Here is a 10,802-nt window from a genome sequence, read left to right as displayed (position 1 = left end):
TCGTCCTGTGAACAAGTTGTGGGCCTACCATGCAGTGGGTGAGGCAACTTTGATTAAATCTCACCACTGAGGGGAATTACAGGCCTTTTCCATAGCAGACATTCTGACATGTCACAATAGGAGAATGACAGGGTATGAATAATGATGGCTAAATTCCATTTAGCTGCCTCAGTCCGAGTAATGTTCATGCTGGCTCAGAGTCACACTGTCATGGCTTATTCTGACACTCGAATAGAACTGAGTTTGTTTAATGAATGAATAAATTAATTGATGATTGAATGACAAGGAATGGGACACAAGCCAAAACAGGTTTGGACTCCAATACTACTAGTAATGTCTCCTGTCTGTGCATCCGGAGGCGTGTCCTCTCTGTCTTAGCTCACAAGTATTTAAAGGAGGCCTGAACAGAAGATTTAGCAGCAATCAGAAGATTTCTTCCTCCAGTCTGCACTGTCACATTTCTTCTACCACTGAACTGAGTGAGTTTGGATTAGCTATTTTAAATGTAGCTCTTGTCTACATATACCCTGGTAGTTAAGCCTTTGATTAATATGAATTTATATTGTTAGGAATGTCTTGTTAGCTCAGATTCATTTGCATTCAAACTGTTCTCCTAACACTTTACTGTTGGATTTCATGCCCATGTAATTCACTTGATTTATAGGAAAAGGAGAATTGCGAATTAAGTTCTGTATTGCTGTCTTTCTACCCTGCCAGGATTATACATATAATAGTCCAAGAGTTCAATTACTGGCATTGCTTGCATGATTAACTCTTTTAGACTTAGTTTTTAATGTCCGCTTATTTCCTGAATGAATAGTCCTTCTTCACTCAAACCTGCATGAAACAGCTACAGTCAATTTTGATGAATAGCACGCGGGTATATCTGCTGTTGACATCACGGGAGTGAACTTAAACCCACTTCATCTGACATCTGACCAAATTTACTTGGCCTATATGTATGATTTAGTTGTATATATATATATATATATATATATATATATATATATATATATATATATATATATATATATATACACAATATATATACTAGTCAAGTGGGAGTCAGAGAAAGTCTGCTTTGAGTCACTGGGATGTAGCACAGCAGATAATGAAGTGATGAGAATCTCATAGCAGGTTCAGCTGTCAGGCATCTTGTCATCCATGTTTCACACAGTCTCACTCTCACTGCTATGCAGGAATGGTGAGGGTTGTACCTCCTCATCTCACTGTGTTAGTTTACATTGGACTGCAAACATTTTATGTTTTATTTAACAGATCAATAGAAGCAGCAGCAAGGATGTTTTTGTTCATCCACGTCTGCAGGTTGCTTTTCTGGGTCAGAGACACCCTGCAAACAGCCTGTAATCTCAACCATATGGAGCAAAATTCAATGCAGTCTCATTGACTTCATTTTCACTTTTAACAGTTTGTGAGGGCCGATTCCTGCAGTAAACCTCCACAACCGACCGAGGCTTCCCAGTTATAATGACTTGGAGGTGAAAAGACATAAAACAGAGCTACGTTTAGTTGAGCAGTTTTAAGCAGTGGTAGTGGCATGGCTCTAAGGATGGCAATGTTGGTCAGTCGGTCCACCATTTTAGTTCAGACTGAAATATCCACAAGTATTAGATGGATTGACATGAAATTTAATTCAGACATTTATGTTCCCCTTAGGATGAATTGTAAGAACATCCCTTCATCTTCAGGTCAAACTTTCAGTTTGCTCAACACTTTAGTTTACAACCAAATACCTGCAAAGCTAATGACATTCTATCAGCATCAGCTATACTTCTTATTCAGTGCTAATTAGGGCCACAAATAACGAGAACGATCATTTTAACAATTAATTAATTTACCTATTATTTTCTTGATTAATCAATTAATTGTTTGGTCTTTAAAATGTTCAGAAAAATAGTAAAACTATAGCCCAAGGCCTTCAAAATGTTTGTTTTCTCTAACCAACAGTATTAAAACCACAGATTAAATTAATTAAATTAAATTAATTTAAATTTCTGTCAATCAGCAAAAAAAAAAAAAAAGTTTTAAATGAATGGACTAATTGTAGCAGTTATATTGCCAATTATCAAATATAAGCATGTCAAATTTTAAGCAAATGTTAACATGCTAACACGCTAAACTATGATCATGGTAAAACATTACGTCTGCCAAAAGTCAGTATGTTGGCATGCTGATGTTATAGCTATAAACAAAGAAACTACATCAAGTTTTCATTTACTTTAGCTGTTGGTATGTTTATTAGGCTGTTACATATGTTAAATATGTAACACATAATTGTAAACTGGGAAGAGGTGTTCCTTCACCTACTGCAGTCACTGGACACACTGCCCACATCATGACAGTGTGAAGATAAAACAGTTTAGAAGTGATGCTGCACTCAGCTGTGCCATATACGAAATGCGAAATTTCCTTCTTCTTCCTTCCTCTAAAGTAATCGGACAGTGGATTAATTCTGAGACAAGTGTGCTGTAGCATCTTAATGACGTGACACTTTTTGAGCCATCAGATGTGTGTTGAACACCCAAACAAAGTGTGAAATCTTACAGGATGTTAACTCCTATTAAAGAAGACTTGCCTTGGAGGTGCATGTATAAAAATGGTGATATCTTTTAGGAAACATATAATCAGTGACAAAGCCCTGGATTTCCTCACTGCGTTTGTCTTTTTCTCAGGATGCCTGTAGAGATTCGGTCAATCAGGGACAGGACTGCAGTGGGCCGGTTTCCAACGGTCACTCTTGGATTTGGGGAGGACCCAGAGGAAGAAAAAGAACAGCCAAAAGAGAAAGATGTTCAGACAGACAATGCATGTCGGCAGTGGCTGCTAAAGGTCTGTCCGTACTGCTTTCGTGGGCCAAATGATGATGACATCACAGATACTTTGGTCACTGGGATTGATGAGCTGGATAAGGAAGACGGGATAAATGACGAGAAGCCTGTGACTGGTGACAGCGAGCTTGACGGTAACTGGCATCTCGGAGAGCTCGCAATTGTGTTGTTTATCACACGAAATAAAAGCCAGCCATGTGATAGACTTCCCTCTCTCATCTTTGTTTTCACAGAACTCCTTCTCAAAGTGCAATCAATAGACCTGATGAAGAGCAAATCAGGGGAGAACCGCACGGAGCATCACACAAATCTCTACCAAAATGATAACTTAATTATCCGCAGAGGGCAAAATTTCCAGATGTGGATTACCCTGTCTCGGCCGTTGAACCCCAACACTGACAAACTTCACCTTGAACTTAAAACAGGTCAGTCAGAGTCCTTGACTGTAACTGTGCAGTGCTTGTTAATCAGGAATTTGCACAGTTTATTCTTCGTCAAGCCATACATTTAAGAGTGTAATGTCATCATGTTTTGGGGTTTTTAATAGACATCAGAATAACATTAGAAAGATAGATGGAGACATCACAACAAAACAGATTAAGATTCATAAGATATATGAATTTCTCACATGACTGGCCTCTAATCCTAAAGTGTGTGTGTGTGTGTGGGGGGGGTTGGTTACTATTGCTATGGTAACACTTCTGGTTGCTATGCTCCAGGCAAAGCGTTTCACAAATGCTGAGTCCTCAGTCCTGCTCAAACTAAAATTCCTGTCTACTGACATTTCACCATCAACGCTGCCACTAGCCAATTGTCTGAGCCTCAACCCTTCTGTCTCCGCTCTCTCTGCCATTGTGTCGAGTGCTGTAGGGGACACAGACCAATATAGATCCTATAACAGCTAGGTGTGCTAACAAGTAAAGCTCGAAGAGAATAATTACAATGTCTCATTTACAGAAAAACTGTAAATGAACATTTTACCATATATTTACTACTTAATACTGAGAAAAAATACATTTCAATGAATGAAGTGACCAAATAAAGCCAGTTTTTCAAAATTAAAATCTATATTGTCTTGAGAAAAAAAAAATCCACATTGTGATGTAAGCCATCTGTCATACAAGCAATAAGCAGGAGGACAATAGCAGCTGCAGAAAATGCAAGTTTTTACACTTTTGAAAATCATGCCACCACTCTCTAAATGGTGGAGATTTCATTTTGAAACAAACTATCTACCAGGAAAGTACCATTTTTCCATTCATATGTCAGTTCAAACTTTTTTCCAGCTGTGCCTGTGCCACCCTGTCCTCAGTCCAAACAGTGTATTCTGAGATGCAAGCCCCACGACAGGAAAGCTAATCACAGCTCAATCTGTTTCTTTTTTTAAATTCAAGTGAAAGTCGACAGTTGAACGCACTGACTTGGTGGTTTGCTGTGCGTCCACTATCACTTTAGGAGGAAAGCTCAGTATTTCAGCTGTAAGTGGAGTTTTTCCCAGCCAGTTATATATAATGTTGGAAATTGTGAGTTTCTTCGTTATAGAGTACACTGTGTTTTGGTAGTTCTCATTAAAGATTATGGTATCTCTCTTTATACCCAGGATGCAGAAGTCCTACAGGTACGTTAGACATTAGTATTGTTCATGGCAGACAGTACGATAACAGTAACAATGAAGCTGAACAGCAAAATGGTGCCTAAGCAAAGATTGATTTTATAGTACAGCTGCGCTGAGATCAAATGCTGTCATGACATGCTGTGTGTGCATGTGCGTGTGTTGTGTGCGCATGTATGTGTACACACCTTGTCAGGACAGTACATTCTGGATTCTTTCTATCTGGTTTCTGTTTACTGAAGCATGCACAAGGCAGGAAGGTAGGTGTGGCATTAATGGTGGTAGGTGATCTAAGGTGAAAAAAAAAAATACTGATTGAACTGTATTGTATGTATGTAACTGTATATCTGTTTGGGCATGTCATGAACAACAGCAAGCCATAATTTTCACGTCACCCCTTCACATGTATGTAACGTGTCTCCCCTCTCACGTCCTCAGGACCCCTGCCAACAGTGTCAAAGGGAACCCACGTAATCATCCCTTTAGTAGAGGAGTTGCAGGACGACCGTTGGGAGGCTGCTGTTGTGACACAGGATAACAAAAGGATAAAGCTGTCGGTGAATTCTCCACCTACGGCGGTCATTGGCCGATATCAACTCACAGTGGAAACAAGTTGCACAAATGGCCAGGCCATTTCCACGCATGACCCTGCTAATGACATCTACATGTTACTCAACCCCTGGTGTGAAGGTAAAGATGGGATTAAAAAGTAGTTATATTTTTCCGGCTGCGGCTGGATCTCTGGGCAACCCTTTCCAAGACACATACTGTACATGTATAAGGTCGATATCTCTGGTTAGTAGGGTTGGGGGGAGTGGGGTTGGGAAACTTTACAGTACAACACCATATAGCCCTGCTGTAAATGCATAATGTATCTATGTAATGAAATGTTATTCGCTTTCTGTCGGAGAGATAAATGAGAGGATCGATTACTCTCATTCCCGTCCCGTAAACTTAAGGCTACAGCTAGAAGCTGCTAGTTAAGCACAAAGACTGGAAACAGGAGGAAACAGCTAACCTGTCTCTCAAAAAAATACAAAAAATCGAGTTACAAACAACTAAAAAAATCTAAATGTAAATGTATCTTGTTTGTTTAATACATGCAAAACAGCAGTAACATCCCAGAAGCTCCACTGGTTGCTTGGGAACTGCTCAGAGCCAAGAAATAGTCCAGTGAATTCTTGTTTTTACACTTTTGTTTTTGTACATATTAAACAAGATATAACGTTAATTAATGAGCTTAAGAGGTGCTGGTAGGTGGATTTTGTTATCGTTGATTACAGCCAGGTTAGTTGTTTCCTACTATTTTGCAGTCTTTGCGCTTTGTGCTTAATCTTGACAAGGCCATATCAGCGTTCACAATCATTCCTGAGAAAATATGTAGGAGGCAGACACCTGTTTTAAACAATGGACATAAGAAGACTTTGATAAGACATTTCAAACTCAATCCTCACAGACACTGTCAGACAGACACAGATAGTCTAAAAAAAAAAAAAAAAAAACACTTTACCAAGTGGATACTTTATTCTGTGAAGTGTCTTTTTTTATCTGCACTGGTTTTATCACTGTGAAACTAGGGACATATTAGTCTCATAAAACTGTGGTCAAATGTAAGAAAAATGATGCCAGAGGTCATGCTTTAGAATTTCAACAGTTAGTTTACTTAGTTAGTTATTTCCAGTTTTAAAGCTGTACTTACTTTCTCTCTGTCAGGTGACACAGTGTTCATGGATTCTGAAGTCGAGAGGCAGGAGTACGTCATGAACGATGTTGGGCGAATCTACTATGGCACAGAGAATCAAATTGGAGTGAGGACCTGGAACTATGGACAAGTGAGCGGGCTCCGTTATCTTTCCACATCAGTGTTTGACCTGAGTAGCAGAAACTGACTGGCCTTCCCCACCTCCCTTGTGCATTTCTCTGTTTTGGGTTCAGTTTGATGATGGGATTCTAGCTGCCTGCCTCTTTGTCCTGGAAAAGAGTGGAACTCCTCCATCTGGTTGGGGAGACCCGGTTAATGTGGTGCGAATCATCTCAGCCATGGTGAGACTGCGCTACCTCTTTTTCTCCACACCTGATCAGTAACAACTGGAGCAAACAGGCAAAGGATTCGATGCAACAGAATCTCGGTCCAAAAATCACAGTCTTTACCTACTGCAAACAGTTCGGCACACAGGTGGTCAGGCAAGAGATCAGACCAAAATCAAACCAAAAAAGGCTGGAATGGAGGAAATGGTAATGAGGCAAGAGAGGAGAGGTGAGTATTACAAAATAAAACAGGAAACAATAAATGAATGATAAGAGAAAAACATGAAAAACATGATGTCATATGATCTACCTATGTTTATGTTTCTCTTCCTAATGTGCCAGTAAACACTGACCACAACAAGAGAACCCCCTGTTCAGTATGTTTTGTTCAACCACCTTAGTCAATGATAACAGTCTCCATCCATCGAAATAGTGGGTCAACAGGATGCCTGTAGCATCGTAGGGTCTTGGCTGATGGATTTTTCTCTATCCTTTTTGAGCGCCAGTAGAGAGTGGAGCATTTGGACGGAAATGTCTCTGCAATGTTTAAATATATCCTACTGCCATAATCCTGCCATTTTTAGCCATGGCGGCAGCATGGCTCGAGGTCCTTCTGCTGATCCGCCACTTCAGTTCAGAATTGAAATATCTCAACAACTATTGGATGAATTAGCATGAAATTTGGTCTGGATACTGTGTCACTATAGAGGATGACTCCTGTTGACTTTGGTGATGATCTCTCCTCTATTGCCACCAGCAGGTCAGAGTTTGCACTAATCCTGTGAAATATCTCAACGTCTACAAGACGGATTGGCACAAAATTTCTGTTACCTAGTTTTCCGTGCTCTTCATGTTCCTGTCAGTGAAGAAAGTATAGTCTTGTTAGACTCTTAAGCCCTTTCTCAGTTTCTGCTCACATGCAAAGCAGCTGCGGAAATGGGGCCGCTACTGAGCCCGTACGCAAATGGAAAGGGAGGGCTCGCCCCTTCTGCAGGGACAGGCTTTCTGTTTTGCTGGGAACTGAGTTTATTGCTTCAGACTCAGAAGTCAGATATATATAAACACTTTCTTCATTAATCCAGATCAACTCCCCTGATGACCGTGGTGTCGTGGTGGGAAACTGGTCAGGAGACTATTCAAGTGGGACTAGTCCAACAGTATGGAGTGGAAGTGTGGAAATCCTGAAAGAATACCATAAAAAGAGCGGCACCCCCATTAAGTATGGCCAGTGCTGGGTCTTTGCTGGCATAGTCACAACAGGTAAGCTTATTGCTTGCCCTTTTCTTCTTATCATGTGTTTATGTGCCATGTGCTTGATTGACAAGTAAATGTCGCACAGATACTGACCTCCGATGCCTTATCACTCAGTGTTACGCTGTTTGGGCGTCCCCAGTCGCACTGTGACCAACTTCAGCTCAGCTCATGACACAGACATCTCCTTGACAACAGATGTATACTTGGACGAGAACCTGGAGCCTATACTTTACCTCAATGCCGACTCTATCTGGTGTGTTCTGTCACTGTCTTTGTAATGCCGCTACACGTAAGACGCTTTTACTCATCTCGACATACAACACGCTCTAGTTTATCAAGCCTGACGTTCAAGTCCTTTCCTGAAGGAACTTCCATGTGTGGAACGACTGCTGGATGGCTCGTCCAGACCTGCCTGCAGGCAATGGCGGCTGGCAGGCTGTGGACGCCACGCCTCAGGAGACCAGCCAGGGCACCTTCCGCTGCGGCCCTGCTTCTCTTGCTGCTGTCCGCAACGGTCAGGTCTACCTCAAACATGACTGTCCGTTTGTGTTTGCTGAGGTTTGTGGAATACATAATTTATCTTGAAGGAGCACTTCAGAAATTCTGTATTGCACTTTCACAAAGTTACGGGACAAGAACGGTCACAATCAATGTAGCAGAAACAAAATTTCTAAAATACAGTTTTCCCTCACATACGTGACCTACAGGAGTGACAAATTAATCTTTTAGTTGTTGTTTTATGTTGACAGATTATACGTGTACTGTGTACTAATGATATGATACATGGTAGCCATATGGTCGACATCAAAAGATGCATGACAGTTTCCCATCTGTTTTGGGCTTTGTTTTCTTACTCCGTCTCTCTCTCTCTTTTTTCTCCCCCTCTGTGCATCTGAAGGTAAACAGTGATAAAATCTACTGGCAGCGGAATGCAGATGGGACCTTCAGTCAAATCTACAGTGAGACAAAGACTGTGGGCCACAACATCAGCACCAAGGCCGTTGGCTCTGATGAACGCAGTGACATCACACACCTTTACAAACATCCTGAAGGTATCATCAAACAAAATGCACAGGCGGAAGAGTTCACTCAACAGAGATCACGAGCACTCGGAGTATCGGCTACAAAACCCCTATCGAAAAGGGTTTGACATAGGTATTTCTACTGTATCGCTCATTGAATTAACGTGACGTTTCTGGTCATCCTCAGGCTCAGAGGAGGAACGCATTGCGGTGGAAACAGCATGTCGCTACGGCTCCAAAGCAGAGGCCTATTCGTCTCCCACAGCAGAGGACGTCACTGTGAAAGTGACCCTGGATGGTGAAGGCCATACAATGGGAAGGGATGCAGAGCTGACCATCACGTTGCGAAACAGCAGCTCAGAGCAACGCACAGTCACCCTGCACAGCCAGGCGGCAGTAATGTACTACACTGGTGTCCACAAGGCCACAGTCAGAAAGGACAGGACAGACCTGGACGTGCTGCCCAACGAGGGTGAGTGGCTGGTGTTAGGGTGGTTTTCAGATGAGCTTGTGGCACTAGGGGTTCTTTTTTATCATTACCCTACAGGTGTCAATATAGGGAGTTTTATTCCTCTGGCAGCATGAAAAGGCTTCTCTCACAATTATAAAGAGGGAATCTTTGATTGTATTTGCTTGGTACAAACTTATGCAGACTGCAAAAAACAGTAACAAGGAATAATGCCTTTTTACCCCGCTTGAAGGAAGAGTTATTTAGGCAAATACACTAATTTGCTGTCTTACAGAGTATCTCATGCGTGAAAGTGGCATCAATCTTCTCATTTAACTCTCAGCAAGAAAGCTAATTCGTTTATTTCCCTAAATGTCAAACTACTGCTTCAACAATGTTACTTGATACAATAATATAAAGCTAACTATGTTTAGATAGCAGACATTTTAAAATCAGACAATACTGACAAGTGATACTGAAGACGACAGATAAGTTAAAAAAAACAAAACATAGATGTATAGCAACATTGCAACAGCACTTCAAGACTCAACATACATTGTTGCCTTTTCCTGTATACAGTTAAAGTTTTGGAGTGGTCCCTGGAGTACAAAGACTACAAGGACCAGCTGATAGATCAGGCCGCCCTGATGCTGACACTGTCTGGCAGGGTCAAGGAAACACAGCAGATCCTGGCCACTCAGTTCAGTTTCCGACTCAGTACCCCAGACCTCATCATAAAGGTCAGCCAAACAGCTTCACAGGAAAATATTATTGGTAATATGATTTAAAAAAAAATCTCATTCAGATCTGACTTTGATTTCTTTCTTGTTTTGTTGTCACACAGCCCCTTGGGAAGGCTGTGGTAGGAGAGAGGATGGCAGTAGAGATTTCATTTGTGAACCCGCTACCACAGGTGCTGAAAGCAGTGATATTCCACGTGGAAGGACTAGGCCTCCTAACTGCTCGAAAGATTAATTATGGGTGAGGAGAGAAATATACTTTATATCATGCTCGTCTTTTTTCTTTTTTTTTAACTACCTTGTCTGTCTTTCTCTTTTGTGACTGCCATTGTCATTTCCTGTCCTTCCCTCAGAGATATTGGCAGCCATGCCTCCGTGTCTCTCACTGAGCACTTTGTCCCCTCCCTGCCTGGACCAAGGAAATTACTGGCTTCACTAGACTGCAAGCAGCTCACTCAGGTTCATGGTGTGACCAACATCACTGTGGAGACAAAAAGCAACGCTGCTCTATAGTGATTCGAAAACAGAGGCACATTCACACTGAATGTTGTCATTCCGTCCACACAGGCGCCGATGTGTTGTACTGAGAGTACATTTCCGTATAATTTATATTAAAAGCTTATTTTTAAATGTAAAAAATTATGACGCTGCATTATTTTGCATAAGAATTTCAAAATAACCAATGACCACAGACAGAGAGCTAATCATGAAACATCTAAGAAAAATGCAGTGTTTGTGTGATTTCATTTTAGGGAGTCCCACAGTGTCCCACAGTGGTTGCAGGGGTTGGACAATGTGGCAGCAATGAAAATGAAAAGAAGCAATGAAAAGAAGTGAGCTTTTGTAAAG

At 41.3% G+C, this 10,802-nt stretch overlaps 1 protein-coding gene across 1 annotated transcript; it reads left to right on the top strand.

The window, feature by feature from the left end:
- Positions 1–404: 404 nt before the first annotated feature.
- LOC120790960 (protein-glutamine gamma-glutamyltransferase K-like) lies at positions 405–10,602 on the top strand. Its single transcript, XM_040129005.1, has 14 exons — positions 405–479; positions 2,694–2,983; positions 3,083–3,274; positions 4,900–5,151; positions 6,175–6,293; positions 6,397–6,504; positions 7,572–7,749; positions 7,858–7,996; positions 8,109–8,301; positions 8,642–8,795; positions 8,953–9,237; positions 9,793–9,953; positions 10,058–10,194; positions 10,307–10,602. Exons 2-14 carry the CDS (start codon positions 2,695–2,697, stop codon positions 10,464–10,466), a joined length of 2,367 nt encoding a protein of 788 aa, XP_039984939.1. The 5' UTR covers positions 405–479; position 2,694; the 3' UTR covers positions 10,467–10,602.
- Positions 10,603–10,802: the final 200 nt, after the last annotated feature.

This window comes from Xiphias gladius, chromosome 6 (genome assembly GCF_016859285.1).
Source record: "Xiphias gladius isolate SHS-SW01 ecotype Sanya breed wild chromosome 6, ASM1685928v1, whole genome shotgun sequence".
NCBI lineage: Eukaryota > Metazoa > Chordata > Actinopteri > Istiophoriformes > Xiphiidae > Xiphias > Xiphias gladius.
This window is presented reverse-complemented; position numbering and strand designations above follow the sequence as displayed.